This window comes from Equus przewalskii, chromosome 14 (genome assembly GCF_037783145.1).
Source record: "Equus przewalskii isolate Varuska chromosome 14, EquPr2, whole genome shotgun sequence".
Classification (NCBI taxonomy): domain Eukaryota; kingdom Metazoa; phylum Chordata; class Mammalia; order Perissodactyla; family Equidae; genus Equus; species Equus przewalskii.
The window spans coordinates 31413098-31431354 of NC_091844.1; the positions used below are offsets into that span (position 1 = coordinate 31413098).

At 49.2% G+C, this 18257-nt stretch overlaps 1 protein-coding gene across 6 annotated transcripts in view; it reads left to right on the forward strand.

The window, feature by feature from the left end:
• Nucleotides 1–14939, forward strand: part of ADD2 (adducin 2) — a 103201-nt gene extending 88262 nt beyond the window's left edge. For all 6 annotated transcript variants that reach the window (XM_070573828.1, XM_070573829.1, XM_070573832.1 and 3 more), the window contains 3 exons: nucleotides 1625–1772; nucleotides 3153–3278; nucleotides 10122–14939. In XM_070573828.1, the coding sequence (XP_070429929.1) occupies nucleotides 1625–1772; nucleotides 3153–3278; nucleotides 10122–10429 (582 nt within the window). In that variant the 3' untranslated portion in view covers nucleotides 10430–14939. The remainder of the gene's footprint in view (nucleotides 1–1624; nucleotides 1773–3152; nucleotides 3279–10121) is intronic.
• The last annotated feature ends 3318 nt before the right edge of the window (nucleotides 14940–18257 follow it).

Consider the following 18257-nt stretch of genomic DNA (forward strand, 5'->3'; position numbering starts at 1 on the left):
TGGGGATCACAGGAGTATGGCGGGCAGCTCCCAGCTGCTCCAGGCCTGCCCGTCCTGAGCATTTCTGGCCTCTGTGCATGGATATGGCATCATCAGGCCATAGCTTTGGGAAGATGCTCGTGTGCTCTCAGAGAGGAGGCATGTATATAAGGACTAGTGCTCCTACAGGATGGGAAGGGGCGGTTAGTTGCCCATGTAAACCCGAATAGAGTTAGAAAGTATGAAGTCGCTGTTTCCATGCTTTAGATAGAACAGTTTGTCTAGTGCTTAGCAAAAGGGGTGAAGATCAGAATTCTGGCTTATGTTGGAAATCATTGCTGCTCATTGCGAAGCAGCAATGGGCATGGCATCTTCCTTAGCAGTAAGAAGGGGAGAAATACAGGAGCCATTCCTGTCTTCAGAGCAAATTGAGGTGATGTAATGATTTCAGATCAGGCTGTAGCCCACAAGGTCGGTGCACATTGGCAGGGAAAATGTGAAGGTTATGTCATCACACCTACCTCCACCCCACCTCAACTTAGCCAAGATGAGGAACACCAAATGTGCCACAGGGTCAAGGGTAGAAATACCCCATGATACTGGAAGAGGTGAGAGTTCAATACAATGAGCAAAATTGTTAAAAACTCTTATCATTTATACCAATTTATATCATTTGGAGTCCTTTTTCTTGGGATCCTGGCCTTGGACTCTCTTTTGAACCCCATGATTCCTTAAGGTAGACCCAGTGCTGCCCCTCTTTTGGAAGGAGCCCATGGGCCCATCGTCAGAAGACCTGACGGGCCAGGGAAAGATGGCCTGGAGTGCATGGTGCGGGCCTGGGGTTCACTTTCTTTGGTTCCTCCTCAGCTTCAGAGCGCTGCATTCTCAAAGGACTGTGGAGTCTGAATTTTAGTCCCTGTCTTGAGCCAGGGGGGTCAGAGGATTCCTGAGGCTTACACAAGGCCCAGCTTGTGAGCTCCCCAGAGCCAGGAGCTCCACAGAGGTGGTAAAATACAGTGATTTTGCCAGAGTCCCCACAGGGACCTGCAGTACAGGCGGGTTGAAGAACTGAGGTTCAGGACCTTGGCTCCCTTGTAATCTATGACTGTGTGCAAAACAGGACTAACAGTCTGGACTGACAACATGAAGCCACTGTGTGTCTTGCATATGACTTACTGCTGTGTGCTGTGGCTTGTGCTGCTGTTGGGGGATGGGGAGGGGCATGGTGGGGATGGCTGGCATGGAGCTGGTTGAGCCAATGCTTTGCTTGCTGGGTTTTGGCTGACTGACTTTGGGCCGCTGACGGTATTTGCATAGTGATGGCTTGCAAATGTCCACAGGACGGATTGCAATAAAGGTGTGTCTTCCTTCTGCTTGGGAGCATCCTTTCATTTTATTTCTGGGGCAGAGGGTGGACCCCCTGCATTCATCCAGGCAGTTGCAAAGAATCTGGGTCTGGGGGTGAGGTAGTCACGGGGAGGAATGAACAACCCCTACCTGAGGCCTTGAGCTGTTTCCAAGGAGGGGCATGCCATGCTGTCCCTAGCAAGACCACTGGCAGCCACATGAGTCTGAAAGGAAGCTCGGGCCTGGGCCCCAACCACGGCGTTCAGGGAGCGACACACACTCTGTGGTTAACTTTCAGTCTACAGAGAGCCAACTGATGTCCAAGGGTGACGGGGATACCAAAGATGAGTCAGAGGAGACGGTGCCCAACCCCTTCAGCCAACTCACTGACCAGGAGCTGGAGGAGTACAGGAAAGAGGTGGAGAGGAAGAAACTAGAACTGGACGGTAAATAACCCAGGGGCACCAGTGCTTCAGGATCTCCAGGGTGGAGGGGAGGGCTCAGGGGCACCCAGAGAGGCTCAAAGCACCCAGCAACACTCACTCCTGGTCAGCAGCCCTGGGACCCATGTCTTCCCACCTGGCAGGGCCTTCCATCTACCCTCGGCTTGCTTTCGTTTTCAGTCTTCACTTGCTTCTCTCTCTCTCTTCTCTGTCATACCCGCAATTTGACCTTCCTGCCACACCACTAATAATATTCTTATCAGCATCATGCTATTAATCACAATAATGCCCCTTATTGCTCAGTGCCCAACAGTTACATGGTGCCGTCATGACCTCATCTAACCCTCTCACCTGGGTATAAAGGAGTTAATCCTTGTAGATTGCTTAGAATATTGTCTGTAAATATGGCTTAGGTCAGCAAACACCAGAAAAATGTTAGCTATAATAAAATAATAACTAAAATATAATAATATTATAATTAATCATCTGTCGGATCTGGTATAAACTTCATAGCCTGGCAATCAAAACTCTTCACCAGCTGACTCCTTTATGTCTCTTTCTTACTCCTTCTTTATTTTAGAATCTTCTTTCAAGGCCTTCTCTGTGTTGACTCCCAAATATTCATCCTCACAATGGCTTGTATGCCCTTGTTCATGCTGGGTCCCTTTTGAGCATGGTTTCCCTTCCCTGCTAGCCTGATCCAAAGTTATCCACACTTCAGGTTCTGTCTCAAACCCCCCTCCAGCTAGGAAGCCCTCTCTGTCCCTCCCCACCTGCTCCATTGAGCTATCCCTTCTTTTTGCTTCAAGAGCAGCTGAGCTCTGAGACACAGAATTCAGTTCTTGGTTTTGTCCACAGGCTAGGCTGTCATTCCCTCACGGCAGGGTCTTCTCCCATGACCCCCTCCCCTCCCAGAGCCAGCCATCCTCCTAGGCACACAGCAGGCATTAGGAGAACCCTTACTGGCTTGCTTGGCGTTCTCATGTGCCAATCGAAAAAGTAGATGGAAAAATATGGTGCTTTTTATCCCTAGGGATTGTTCGACTGAACATGTGAATTAGAGAAATTAAATAACAAATGAGCTACATGCAAACAGATCACGGGCAGGAATTCTCCTGCAGTCTTGCCGTCCACATCAGAGGTAACATATTCCATCCGTGGATGTGCTTTGATGGAGGAAACAGAACCTGACTCTGACTCTTCCCTTTTGCCTCCCCTACGATGTAGCAGAAATTAAAAACAGGTTAGTGGAGGCAGCTAATTCCAGCCAGGAGAAATGAAGACCAAGTAGAAGAAAGCAGTTTTCTTTAATGCCCGCTCTCTCTGAGCTCCATCTCTCTTCTGCTTGGCCTCTATCCTGAGGTGGTTTTTCTGTATTTTCAGGAGAGAAGGAAACAGCCACGGAGGAGCCTGGCTCCCCTGTCAAGTCTGCACCTGCTTCTCCAGCACAGAGTCCGGCGAAGTCAGAGACGAAGAGCCCTGTGGTCTCTCCCTCCAAGTCTTTAGACGGTGAGTTGAGCTGAGCAGCCTGGAGGGAGGGAGGCGCATCCACGGGCTGAGAAAGAGGTCTGCGTGGAAGGTGGGCAGGTGTGCACACTACAGGGACCCTGCTTTCAACAGGTGTTGCCCCCCTACCTGAAAAGCTTTCCCTCTGCTATTTCTGAAATAGGTGTCACCAAATTTAAGCTTGCTTCGTTCACAAGCTGTCACAATACACCTTACAGCTTAAGCCTGGTCTAAGCAATGATGATTAAGTTAATGATTCACCCACAGCTTTCACACTTATGATTCAGACTAGGTTGGCTGATGGACCTTTCTAGATGCCCCAGCCCAGTGCTCAGACTTGCATGTGCATGGGGATCACCTAGGGATCTTGTGAAAGTGAAGATTCTGATGCAGTAGATCTGGGGTGGGACCTGAGACTGCATTTCCAGCAAGCTCCCAGTTGAGGCTGCTGATGTCATTCTCAACCTTGACTGCACATTGGAATCACCAGGGAGCTTTAAAAATCCTGATGCCTGTCTGGGTCCCACCCTCAGCAGTTCTGAGTTCAATGGTGGGGAGTGGGAGTGGGGAGAAGTGCAGGCTGGAGTTTTAAGATCTTTCCAGATGAATCTGCCATGTAGTCAGGTTGAGAACCACATCATTAGAAAGATGCTAGTTTAGAAAATTGAGGTCTAGGACCAAATGAGCTGCCAACTAACAGTAACTCAACTGCTAGTTTTAGAAAATCAGACCATCTCAGTGCCTGAGTTTCCTTGTCTGTCAAATGGGGCTACTAATATTTTCCCCTTTTAAGGTTCTTATATGTATAAGGGAAGTTGTACATAAAAACATACTTTGAAAGAGTAAAAGCATGGTTTAAATGTAAGATCTGATTAGGCTTATGATTAATATGATTATGATTATATATATGGTAGATAGAAATACTGTTATAGTCCATACAACCTAGATCATAAAAGTGTCTTTAATGAGCTCCTGGATTCTCTCCAGGACATGAGCCTTCCTGCCCTGGGTCCCCCGGAGCCCTCACTAGGGAGGGCTATACCGCCATGCGGAGAGCGACAGCTTAGTAGCGTGTTAGAATCTTCTCCCTCCTGAGTAGAATGGCCACACATGTGGATGCTGCCGGACTCCCCCAAACCCTGAGCTCCCTCCATAGGTGAATTGCTGCCTGAGTGCAGGCCCAGTGATGCCAGAGGAAACCCATCTGCTTGAGGCCAGAGCCCCAAGTGGATGTCCCCTGTCAGTACGTGTTCATTGTGTCTCATCGTGGTATTGTCAACCTGTCTCCACAATGTCTTCCTTTCTCTTCCCATTTGTGCCTTCATCAAAGGCGTTTCCTCCGATTCTGAATACTTGTCTCTGTAGTAAGTATAGACAGGCTGTTTACTAACTCACACCAACACTTGCAATGGGGGAGGGAGGACTTTTTCAAAGGAAATATATTTCTCCCCAGTTTTTTCTTTTGCAACTCACAACCCTGCCTTTGGGAGGTTTCCTGGCTATAAAATTCATGACCAATTCCCATGTGCTCTGGATGGACTAGGCTTCCCTGTAGAATATACGCATAGGACACACTCATGCACAAACACACACCCATGCTCACTCGGGGCATGCCACCCAGAAGCAACAAGTCCCCACAGTGAATGGGCAGTGGGGCCAGCTCCTGGGCATTGCCTGTGGTGGAGTGCTTATGGCCCTCAGGAGCACACTACATCCCTGTGCCTAGTGCACGGGCTCCTCTGAGGAGCCCACGACCTCTTCTAGCCCTGTGGGCCAGAGCCTGAATGGCTTTGGGAACCAACTGCCTTATAGGGATGCAGAGAGCACCCAGTCTGACTGGTCTTCAGCATCCCTCAGCACATGAAGCTGCAGGCGGGAGAAGAGTGGGACAAGGGGTGACAATTCCATTTCAGCTCCCAAGAGCCCCTTGGAGTGACCTCTGCAGCTCAGCGGGACAGAGGGCAGGAGGAGGGGTGTATGATGGCTGGGGTAACTGCTTACCCACCACCTGACATCGTTCCCACTGCAGCAGGATTCCTGCTTCTCTGTGGTCCAGATCTGTGCTCCTGTGGAGGGGCACACCATGGTTGAGTTGTTAGAAGAGTGAAGGTCTTCCCTGAAGACTCTTCCTGTAATGCAGACAGAGCTGGGGAGCATGGGCCTCCTTGGAGCAGATCCCGCGTGATGAGGCACAAGTTGTGCCTTGGGTGCCTGGGGTGACCAGTGTGAAATGGAGCTGGGTGGCCTTGGCCAGGTTGTCCCATGGCTTACCCAGCTTCTCTGGGCATTCAGGGCTGAGCCTCTGAGCAGAATCTGCATTTTCACATTTCGATTTCGCTCACCCATTGGATCAGAGATGGCTTCTTTCATTGTTTGTCATCCTGCTCTCAAGTCCTCTTGTGCTGAGTCACTTCCTTGTCACTCCTCATCTGTCTCCCTGGCTCCTACCCCATCAACCTCTCTAAAGGAGAGTCTTTCAAATCCTCTTCCTTGACGTTTGGCCATCCCTGTCATTGCCTTCTCTTTAATTAGCTCCTGACTGTCCCTGCCCTTGCTGACTCCATCCCCCAGTGACCCTGCAGGAGCACTGGCTATGCCTGCAAAGAAATAGCCCTGCATTCAACATCAGACGATCAGCTTTGTCACTTACTAATGTAGCCATCTCAAATAAGTCACTTAAAACACTGCAGAATTGGGGAATAACATGAATCCTTGCCCTTCCTAACTCACAGCATTATTATCAGGATAAAATGAGCTAATGAATATAAAAGGAACTTCTAATGTGCTTACATAAATTAGTTGTCATCATGTGCTGTGTTCTCGGGATTGTGAGAGAGAATGCTCTGCTCGCTGTTTTAAGCCACTAAGTTTTGGGGTGGTTTGTTATACAGCAATAGATAATGATTAAATCATGGTGCATAATAAGACCTGGTTTTATGGAAATTAGCTCTTCTGTGGGTTGACTGGGCTCAGGTGGATGGTTCTTCTGCTCTACCGATGTCAGCTGTGGCTGCAGTGATCTTGGAGCTTGGCTAAACTGGAACTCCAAGATGGCACATTCACATGTCAGGTGCCTTGTCAGGGGCAGCTGGAAGGCAGGGCTCAGCTGAGACACTGGAATGTCTGGGTCTTCTCTCTCTTTGTCTTTCTGTCTTGTCTCTCTCTCTCCATGTGTTCGTAGGGCTTCTCCATGTGTGTTTCCATCAGGGAAGTCAGAGTTTATACATGGCGGCTCAGGGCTCCCCAAACTATAAAAGGAGAAGCTGCTAGGTCTTCTTAAGTCTTCCGCCTCATGCTGGCTCAGTGGCGATTCCTCTACATTCTGTTGGTTACTGTGAGCCACAGGACCAGCCCAGATTCAGTATGTTTGGGGAGACCACACCCAAGTATGGGCTGTTAAAAAGAAAAGATAAATGACACATGCAAGTGTGAAATGAATGTATTGGCACTAGGTTTAGAGGAAGGCAAGATCATTGTCAAATGTCAAAGGAGGCTTGAGCCAGACCTTGGGGAGATACATACTCAGACTAGCGGATAGGAGTAGAGTAGGCTGTCCAGGGATGGTGGCCAGGAAGCTGGGGGAGTGGTCGTTTCTGGAGGGGGACATTGGAGGACTGAGAGGCAAGTGGTTGGAGGCTGAGGGGTAGTGAGAAATCAAGTCTGAGAGGTACAGTGTCCAAACAAACTCTGCACCTCCCTACAGAAGCACCTCCTTCCTCCTCCAGCCTCTGCAAACCTTTCAGCCCTTTGTCTCCCAACCCACAGAGGTCTGGATGTGGACCTTGGCTGCCAAGTCCATTGTTGCTCCAAATCACCAACCCTCCTAATTCCCTCTCTCCCAGCTTCCTGGCCACCATCCTTGGACAGAGGCCCCCATTTTCTAGGCTTGCCCCACTCCACCCACCCCCACACCTCTTCCTTACTCCCAGAGCTCCAAGTGCCCCACCTGGGAGAGAAAGCCAGTGGTTCTTCTTAGAGGATGCTAAGAAGGTGAGTTCCCATCTGCCCCGAGCTCCTGGGGCCCTTCCCAGCCTGGTCTTCAAATAGCTGATGACCAGTTGAGAGCTCTGTGTGGTTCCAACCTTAACTCTCCTGGGCTATTCACAGAGGAGGGATCTGGAGCCCTCAGAACTGCTCCTTGATATTCTCCAGGAGACTAATAATTGTTTATTTCTGGAGCCCTGCCCCACCAGCCCTTCTCTGGGCCAATAGAACCCTCTAGTGTTCTGTCTCCCCTAGAGCTAAGGGAGTGGTGACCTCGATTTGGAACCTGGCTCCTCCAAGACCTATTGTATCTTCACTTGCTGCTACTCCCCCAAACAATTCCTAGTAGGGGAGCTCTCTCAGTCCATAGTGTGGGCACACCCCATGTGGCCCATCTTCTGGATGTGAGAAGAACTGTAAGTGCCGCTCTCCTAAACCAAGACATGGACCTAGGGCTGAGGCTGTAGGTGAGGCTGACAGCAGGGCGGGTGTGGGTGAAGCACATGGATGAAGGGTGCTGTTGGAGTAAGGATACTCGTCACCCCCAGGGCAGGAGATGGCACCTGGACAGAGGTGGGAGCCCCTCTTATCCACACTGGTGTTCATGGAGCTAGAAAGCAAGTACCAAAATCTTCCTAGAGGGTCAGCCTAGAGAAAGAAACACATCCTAGTGAGGGGCCATCCAGATGAGGGGCCTGCAGTGAGGGACTGAGGTGGCAGAACCATGGGGTGTACCCATGGGAGCCCTGGAGACTGAGAGTGAGGATGGGAGAACAGGTACAAAGATAAAGGCCAGGACTGGGGACTGCTATTTGTTTACATGGCTGGGTCCAGTTCAGCTCTGAAGGCTCAGGCTGGGACAGAGAAGAAAGAAGTTGGAGGTGTGGTGTTGGCTCGTAGGCTCGTTGGCTCGTAGGCTCGTTGGCTTAGACTAACACCAGTCACACGTTCTTTTGTTTGCTATGCCTTCAGCCATTCATGGAGTCCACAGACATTTTTTGGGTACCTCCTATGAGCTAATTACGTAGATAATGAGACATAGTCTTGCCCTAATTTATTCAGTTTTGAGAAGGAGATGGGCATAAAAAAGAAGCCTGGTGGTTTTACGGTTGCTCTGATGGCAGTTTATCTAGTGGGGACGGGAAGGAAGGAGCGACAGATTCCACCTAGAAGCAGGGATGGGACCAGGGAAGACTAAGGGAGAGGTGACACTTGAGCTGATTTATTGTATGAGGTGAAGCTGGGGGACACAGACAGGAGAGAGAAGGGCCTTCCACACGCACACAGGGAAAAGGCTGTGATGACAGGGAGGGGTCCAGGGACCAGAGGGTCATGCAGCCAAATAGCAGGGGAAGTGAGGAGAATGGACAGAGAGAAGGTTGTGTCTAGACTGGCTTGCTGCAGTACTGCCAGATGACAGCCATGGGAATGCACGGTGGGAGGGGGCTGAGGGCTGTAGGAGTCAAGGGCGCTGGAGAACCTGGTAGTTGGATGATGACAGGATGTGGGCCAGACCACAGGAATGGGAGCCAGAGGCCAAGGTCCGTGGTACTAAGAGAGAGACAGCCCTCAGTGGTCATCTGGGCGAGGACTTTGACTTGCCCAGCCAATTTCAGAAGTTACGAAATACCTCGTTACCCAGAGTTTACCCAGAGAGTTAAACTAGCCCGTTCTAGCTGACCCCAAATTTACCCCGCTCTGTCCCATCCTCCATGTAACCATACGTGTCCCCAGTCTTGACCCTGTCAAGAAGCCTAGCCTTTTCCTAAACCTTATTCTTCACCCACTCCTTCTGTATCATCAGTCTTGCTTTCCCCATTACTCACATTCCTGTGGAGCAGAGCATGTGGGGCTCCTCCATCTCACACTCGCACACCTCACACTCGCACACACTCCTCTGGGTTTCACGTAGTGAAAAGAACACTGAACTGGATGTCAGGAGACTGAGGTCTGCCCACCCTTTTGCTGTTTCCTCAGTTTTCGTGTCTGTAAAATGGGGAGGAGGTGAGCTGGATGATCTTTACGTTCCTTTGTGCTTTCTGAAGTCTGTGGTTGTACCATTTTCCCTCCTTCCAGCATTTCAAAGCTAGAGTCGAAGCACAGTGGGGTGAGAGTGAGAAGGGGGAAAAAGGGTCACAGAAGGGTTTGATTTCTGGGGTCTGAGCAGTTCTGGCCTTGAACATGGTGGCAATCTGGAAGGTGGAATAAAGACCTGAGGGGCCCAGTGGCTGCTAGAATGGGCCAACCAGGCATCTTCTCCTTTTGGTGAATCCTCGTATCTTGGAAACACAGCATCTGTGTCCCTCTGGGAGTTCCATCCTCCCTCTGCCTTCCCCCTCTCTGCTGATGGGGAAGATAGTCTCCATATTTCCAAAATTTCCTCATTGGGGTAAGAAATGAAATGGGTATGAAAAAACATCATTTCCGTATTTTTATTAATGAAACTGAACCAGTTACAATTCTTAGATGCCTCCACTGAGTTGTACATGATACCGCTCTCCCCCTTCCTGCAGCCTCTGTCCTCACCTGTATCTGTCCCTCTGTTCTGGGCCTAGAAAAGCTCTGAACTGGGCCCTAGCTGGGCCCCTGCCATGTTTGGACATCATTACCTATTTACGTTTGTAGACAAGAGCCCAGAGTTGCTGACCTGCCAAGGGCTCCTCCCCAGGGCAGGCCTTGTGGAAGGGGGTGTAGAGTTTGGATGAGGACCCTGCCTACCCCTGCCTCCTACAGTGTCAGCCTGCCCCTCCCATCGCTCTACATTTACTTTATAGAATTGCCTAGAAATGGCTCTGGTAACCCCAGTTGGAAGCTCTCACCTGAATAAAATCTTATGGGTCGTGTCTTTTGATCTTTTTCTAGAAGGTGCTGAGAAGACAGACACAAGCAAAGCCACCACAGAACCTGAAACAACGCAGCCAGAAGAGGTGGTGGTGAACGGGAGGGAGGATGAGCAGACCGCAGAGGAAATTCTCAGCAAAGGCTTGAGCCAGATGACCACCACTGCCGACACGGATGTCGATACCTCTAAGGACAAAACCGAATCGGTCACCAGTGGCCCCATGTCCCCAGAGGGCTCACCTTCCAAGTCTCCCTCAAAGAAGAAAAAGAAATTCCGAACCCCATCCTTCCTGAAAAAGAGCAAAAAGAAGGAGAAAGTGGAGTCCTGATTCGTAGCACCCTTGGGCTCCCATCTGCATCCTCTCTCTCCTCCCCTCCCTTCTCCCATCTGTGTCCCTGGAAGCACAGGGCCAAGGAGGGATAGAATAGGACCCTGGATCACACTCTGAGGGGGAACTTAGAGATCGCCCGACCAACTCCTCATTTTACAGTTGCCCCAAAGACATCAGGTGACTTTCCCAAGGCCACACAGCTCGTTAGTGGCAGAGCCTGCACTAGAATTCAGGTCTCCTGGCTCCCGGGCCAGTGCTCTTTCCACTACACAACACTGCCTAGCTGTGGGCTGCCTTTGTGAGGATGCTGCCTGCTGATCTGAGCCGGTGGCAAGGAGGCCAGAGTGGGCCGCAGGCTCTCACAGGCTCAGACTAAATCAGACAGGTCAAGGCTCCCCCTCAGCAAGGTCCTTTTCCTCACGGGAACCCAATCTCCTGCTGATGGAGCTGTCACTACGTTTAGAAATCTCTCTTCTCCTTTGCATAAGGTCCCTGTCCTGCTGCTCACAGTAACCAGACAAATTGACCCATCCCCTCCAACAGAAGTTAATCTTTGTTCCCAAGGGCTGATGGCTTAACTTGCACTTCCCCAACCACTACCCCTGAGCTTTCTTCATGGAACCTCCTGAATGATGGCTGGAAGACTTGTAAGAGTTGGCAGACAGAAGGGCAAGCTGAGTCAGCCATAGAATTAGGGATAGTTTAATTAATGTAAGAAGCCAGGAACTTGACCCACTGGAATTGTGCATCTCAGACGCTTCAAAACCAAACTTAGCTTAGAAAAAGTTGTTTCGTGCTCAGGGCAGAAACTTGGGGAAATTTAGATCCTCTGTTAGCTTTGGGTTGTCCAAGGAGGATCAGAACAGCACAGAATATGCTCTGCCTTTCTAGCTTTGCATGATGAGTGGAGCAATGCGGCTCTCCCTGGCTCACTCCTGTCCAGCAGTCAAGTGTTCCCTGACCTTTCTCACACCTGGAACCACTGGCTCACAGACTGGAACTGGCATCTTACCCTTGGCACCTTGACCTTGGCTCCTTTGGGTTCTGATTCAGTCACCATGGGTCCAGCAGAGGAGAATGAGATGAGCCCTTCAGGATTAATCCTCAGGATCAGCTATCAGAGAAATGCTTGGGTGTCCCTGGCCCTGTTCCTGTCCATCCTGGGTCCTGATATTAGCCACAGCTATTGTTTTAAATGCCAACACTGTCTTTGCAGATTCTTCCATGGGGCATTGATTAATGAGCATTGTTGGCTCCTAAAAACCCGACAATCCATTCACTTTAAAGCACAGTGTCTTCAAAGAATATTTTCCCTTCTTGTCCTAATTATTGTAAAAGTATTTTTGAAAGTTCCTAGTCGTAGTTTTCCATTTTTGAGCACTTACTATATATGCATATATATAGACACTGTGAAGGCTTTACAAGCACTATATCCTTTGACCCTCTCAACAATCCTGTGATGTGGGTAAGATTATTCCCAATTTCTGGGTATGCAGACTGAGCCCCCAAAAGATAATTGACTTGTTCCAGGTGACTTGGCTAGAAAGATCCAGAGTCTGGATTTGAACCCAGGTCAGTCCAAGTCTGGAGCCTTTGCTCGTAACAGCCAGGATGATCAGAAAACTTTAATTGTCAGGGTGATCGTCTTAGTCCAGGACCCATGTCTGTGACTGGCCTCCGCTATGTAATGTTAGCACTTGAAATGAAGGTAGGAAACTACCTGTGTTCTGCCCCAATCAGTGCACATTAAGTTCCTGGTTATCATGGACTGTGGCGAGGCCAGTGTGGACCTCTGACAAAAGAGAGGCAAGAGCCTTTTGGTTGGGACGGGAAATATGATCCATAGTTGGGCTATTTCTTGAGAAGGAAGGAAACTGACATATAACTAAGGAAAACCCCATACTGTGTGTCTATGATGCAGATTCCTGACCACTACCCCAGGCCCCCTCTGTCTGTTCTGCTTTCTGATAGACAACCCAACGGTTAGGGGCACTGATGCCCCAGAAAAGTCTGTGATATTGGAAATGCCTTTAAAAGCCAATCCTTTGATGCCTTCTTTTAAAAAATAGATTTCACATTCATTCATTCATCCCTTCACAATATTTGTAAAGCACTCACTAAGCGTCAGACATTGTGCTGACTTTAAAAGAAAACAGTTCTTGTGACTAGAATAATCAGCGGCGAGCAGCGTTAAGGGAAGGGTGGAGTGGACACAGCCACTGACGCAGCTTTTTGTGTTTGAGTGGTCGCGTTTAGGGATCATGTTGATTGACTCTGCATCAACAAATTCCCTGTATTCCCTTTACAACAGTGAGGCCTTGTTTAGGTAAAAATGCCTGAGCCTTGCTGGAGCATTGTCCTTGGAATTTATGCCACGAATCTGCGTCCTATTTACCCATTTGTTCATTCTTCGTGCATGCAAAAAACACGCATGAGCGTGGGTCATGGGCCAGGCTGGAGGGCAAGACATTCTAATATAGGAGGCATGTAGACGAGTTAGAAAATGGGCAAGTGTGCGGAGGCGGCATAGGGAAGCAATGATTTACTGTCTGTCAGGCCAGAGAAACCTTCCTGAAAGGAGTGATGGTTGAGTTAGGTATTTAAAACAAAGAGGAATTTTCCAGGAGAACAAAAGGGTTGGCAGGACATTTGTGAGGAGGGAAGAGCATGTGCAAAGGTGTGGAAGCGTGAGACTCCATGACACGTCTTCTGAGTAATTCAGTACCACCAGAGCATCAAGTGTAGAGGGCGGGTCTACTTCACTGGTGGGCAGGGCTGGATCATAAAGAAACTTGTAGAAGGTGTGGAGGAGCTAGACTGTATCATGTTCAGGATTTGGAGCCACTGAGGGCTTGTGATCAGGGTAGAGTCATGATCAGAAAAACGTCTTCATTGGCACAGTGGAGAACGGCCTGGAGAGGAGCGGGCAGAAGGCATGGGAGGTCTCCACGTTTCTGAAACGTCACTACTAAAACGTGCTTGGTGGCCTGCCTTCCACTACATTTTCCTTTAGAGCAAATAGCTTCCAGCACGGAATTCATCTCCACAAAATTCTTTGGATAAGGCATCTTAAGAGAGATTTTCAGCAATGACAGGGAACTGTTCGAACAGTTAACGCTTAGTGTAGGTTCCAGTTCTGTTTAGTCTTGGGGTAGAATTGCTGAGAGAATTGTTGAGTCGTTCTGCCAGTTTCTTTCCTTGTTCGTGTAGGACGTGGCCTGCTTAGCTCCGGGCTTGGAGGCCTGGAGGCCATGCACTGAAGGCTGTTGAAGCAGAAGAGCAGTCCAAACAAAATCCTAGGCTTTTAGAGTGAGAGGAGGGGCGTTTTCTTTGGCTCTGGATAAAAGTTGGCTGAAAACTTAGGCCAATATCTGTCTGGAGAAAAAAATATATATGGAGAGCTCAGAATTGGTAGGCAATAGGTTTGCGTCTAGGAAAGCCACTGTGTTTGGATATGCCGCAGAAAAGGGATGAGAACATTTGAACCAATGTGCTGTGCTGTGGTGGCTGAGCTGGGAAGTGGGAAGGTTTTGAGGCTGTTCCCATGGGAAGAATCTGTGCACCCGTGGCTGGCACCCAGCTCTGGTGTGGGAGCACCATCCACACATGTGACCTTTCCTCACACTTTGCAAAAAGCACTGCCAAGAGACAACCCCCTAGTCCAGATCTGGGCTCCATAAGCGCCTCCTAGCCTGCAGGTGACCCAGCAGGTGACCCAGATAACTGTCCTACGACAACCAGGTTATTTATGATGATAATAACTTCCCTCAACACTCCTGTAGCTAAAATTGGGTTCTCCCTCTGCAGACAGATAAGTGATTTTTAAAGGACTTGGGGGGATCTGGATGAGGAACCTGGTCCACTAAGAACCCCACTGGGAAGCCTTATACCTCTGATTTATGTACACTGAGCTTTGAATCCTGTTCCCTGTCTAGTATTGTGTCACCCACTCATGAATGTGGCGAGACAGAGAAGAGAAATGCTATAAAGCCACTCTGCTAGTTGCTGTGGATTTGAAAGGACCATTGGCCCAAGAGCCCAATTCACTTCTGAAAGTCTAAATGGCTAAAAAGAAGTTTGCATTTTTTCCATGCAGTTGTGCATAGGGCTAGATAGACACGCAGCTTACCATTGGCCTGTATGCCGTCTTTTGCAAAAGTGTGAAGTTTATGTTCTAGGCCCAGGCCAAGAGTATTCAGTTTTTGACTATTGAACAAATGAAAGGACATATAGCGCTTACTCATGTTACTCCTCTGGATCAGGAGAAACCCTTGAGTCGGTGGGCACAGTAGCAGTTGACTCTGAGCACAGAGGAAACAGGTCTTGTTACATCTTCTCACCACCGGAGCCCAGGCAAGCTCTCTAAGACAATACAATTCAGAGTCTGAGAAGAAATGAGGGAAGGGAGAAATACATGCCCTCCACTCCCATGGAAAGGACAGGGCATCCCAGAATTCAAAACCTGATAGGACATCATATCGCCACTGTCGCACATCTATTCCAAAAAGGATAATTTAATAAGAGAAGTCAGATACCTGAAGTGACTGATGAAATGTGCTTATTGGTTATTTCTCTGTGCATAGTTCTACTTGTGCCACAATATGAAAAAGCATACACAGGAGAGTGATTACTTCCAAACGCCCTAACTAATCTGTCCTCTTGGATGGGGCATACTTTTTGCCAGAAATAAGAGAGCGCACATAGAGCCCTGCCACCAAGGCACACCCAGCCCCCTTGAGCCTCTCACAGTGCGAAGCCACACTCCCCCAGGAATCAACGTGGCTATTTCAGATGGGGTGTCCTTTAGTGGAGAAAGCTCCTTTCATTGTTTTTATAGGCTGGCTTCTCTTTTTAGAAACAATTAGAAGGAATCTCCAGGTGAGGGTTTTCTTAAGAATACGGAAGTAATGGTTTGTTTGCATTGGTTTGTACTTAAGTGGCATTAGGTTTTGCCAAATTGATGTTTGGTGCCATTTGCCTTCAGGATGTCCCCAAAAGTTGAGTCATTGCTTTGAGAAATTGGTGCCTGCAGATGGAGGAGAAATGGTTCTGTTACTGACACAGGGGAGGGACTCAGGTATAGCTGGATCCAGAGCCTCAGTGTGGGAAAGTACCTGTAGCTTTCCCAGTGTAGTTGGGTCCTTGGCTCCTTGTCTTGCCCAGTGTTTCTCAAGCAGCAGGATGAGGTCAGCTGTGATGTGGCAAATCCCTTATCTCTCAGTTGTGTAAAGAAAATGTGAGGGTTTAGGCGGTGGTGCGAGAATAACAGTGGAAAAACCCTAAACTCTTCTACCCTCCAGCAAATCATCCTGTATAACTTTTAGAGACTCAAAGGCCAGATCTTCCCTTTTAAAGAGAATCGGAAAGAGGATGACAGTTGGACCGAGGACAGAGGGGCCATATTTAAATACAACAAAGCCCTTATAAATGGGAATATATTTCGGGGACCCCCACCCCCACGTTTCCACCTCACGCCTGTTGGGCCTGCTTTGTGGGTGATTGTTGCTCTCTGTGGTCTGCTTGTCGCTCTCCATGGTCTGCACCACCTTTAAATTCCTGCAATCTATGCTACAACTGCTGAGTCCAGTGTTCATCCTCTCCCGGGAAGAGGAGAGGTGGGCAGAAGAAATAATCCAGAGCCTGGGCTCGCTGGGCTGGGGGTGTGGGGATCTAGGTAGAAAGTGTGGTGTTCTCTAAAGCTGTGGATGGTCTCAGTGAAATGTCTGTGTCTGACAATCGTCTTCCTTTGTACATACACTGTCTGTGTTTAGCTTTTCCTAGTATCGTGAAGTTTCAAATAGGGGTTCCATGTAAATACTCTTTCTGCTACTGACATGCCAGCCCCCTGGATCATGCATCAACCCCACACGGTTTTGCCTTTCTCTATGCTAACACTTTTGAGCCACTGACGTGCAGATTGATGATTAGTTTCTTGGGCTTTTATTTTGCAATTTTATATATATATATACACATATATAATATATATATATTTATGAGTTGGTTTTGTATAGTTTTCTGTTTGAATCTCTGAGCACCAAAGCTGCCCTTTGATTTTCGAGAGAACTTTCCAAAGCCACTTCCTGGGCCCTCCCGCTGCTTTGGTGTTTGTGGTGCCGGGCGGTACCTCTGCCCGTGGATTTCTGTATGTACGTGCTGTGATCTCACCTGCAGATATTACCCTAGTAAATCTACCGTGCTTGGCCTCCCGGTGTGTGACCCATCTCTGTTGGCCACCCAGGTCTCCCAGCTCCCAGGGGAGCAGACGCCAGAAAGGCAGTCCACGTATGGAAACATCTGACCACATAAGAAACTTGTCTTTGAAACCATTCCTCACATGTGGAAAGCTGAACATATGAATAATTGAGTTCTGATTGGGGTGGGAGGTAATAAAAGGCTATAGTCCTCCAAGAAGAAAAACCCCACGTGGACTTGCAAACATCTCTGTGGAGGAAGATGCATTTAGATGGTTTGGGATCGGGGGTGGGGGGAGTTGCAAAAACGAACATGTGGATGGTCCCTTCAGGGAAGCAGCAGGGGCAGATTTTTCAGGCTGGAATGGAAAGGGGTGTCAGGCCAGAGTCAGAGCTGGGGAGAGCTAAGATGTCGCCCCAGAGTGTGGAAGGGGACTGGAGACACTAGGGGAGAGGAAGAAGAGGAAAGAGCCCGTTTTGCCCCCTCCCAGGTCCCCTTCACTCAGATAAGGAGCCCGGGATTTGTTGAACATCCGTGCACGTAGGTCAGGCATCTAAGTGTCTTACATATCACATCTGGCTTTATCTCCATAAAATTCAGAAGGCGGTCCTGTTTGTTATTACCCACTTTACAGATGAGAAAAACAGGCTCTGAAACAAGGAGATGCTCATGGGCCGCAGGTTAATATGTGGTGATGCCGAAATGCACACCCAGGTCTTCTGGGTAACCAAGCCTTGCTCTTTCCACCACTTCCCACTGCCTCAATGTCCTAAGCAAAGCTCCACGAAGCAGTTTCGATCATCGCTGTTAGACCCACTGCTTCCTGGTGGAACGGTTCCTCCAGTGCTGCCTCCTACATCCAGCTACCCTGAGCCCCCATGGGCTCCTGTGGACCTACCCACAAGGAGCCCAGGCCCTCCCCTGCCCCAAAGCCATCAGTTTCTCCTCTCCTGAAGTTACCAAGGAGACCGCTTGTAAGCAACGTGACTTCTCAGCTCTGTGATCTCCCAGCCATGTGCACTGATCAGGCCAGGGACCACAGTCAGTGTGCGGACACCACTTTATAAAGCTTGCTGCAGTTGAAGGTGGTGGCACAAACTCACCAGTTGAACTCTTGCTCCTCATCCTCCTAAATTTCCACTGCGAAGAATAAGGGGATACAAACATGGGAGCAGAGTGCCCTCTACCTGTGAGAATACTGAGTTTCTTCGCAGTGTATAGCGCAGGAGAGAAGAGTCTAGGGCCAACCAACCTGCAGTTCGCTGCAAGTGAGAGGGAGTCTGCCTGGAGAGGGAGGGGAGGGGCCGGCAGTGGGAGCCAGCTAGCTGACAGCAGTAAGGAAGGGCAGTGGAAGCCAGCTAGCTGACAGCAGTAAGGAAGGGCTGGGGACACTGGGGAATTGTGGCAGGGGCCAACCCTGGCTTCGAGAGCAGTGAGCAAAGTGCCAGGGTTCACAATGCCAGAACACTGTTTGCAAAGTCTAGGTAATGAGGGGGATGCCTCAGCACCAGGATCCTGGCAAGGGTCAGAGAAGGGTGTCATGACCCCAGCTAATGCCAACTGACTAATAAATATGAAAAAGGAAACTTTCAGCCAAGTTATTGTGGATTCCACTGCTGCCACACAGCTAGAT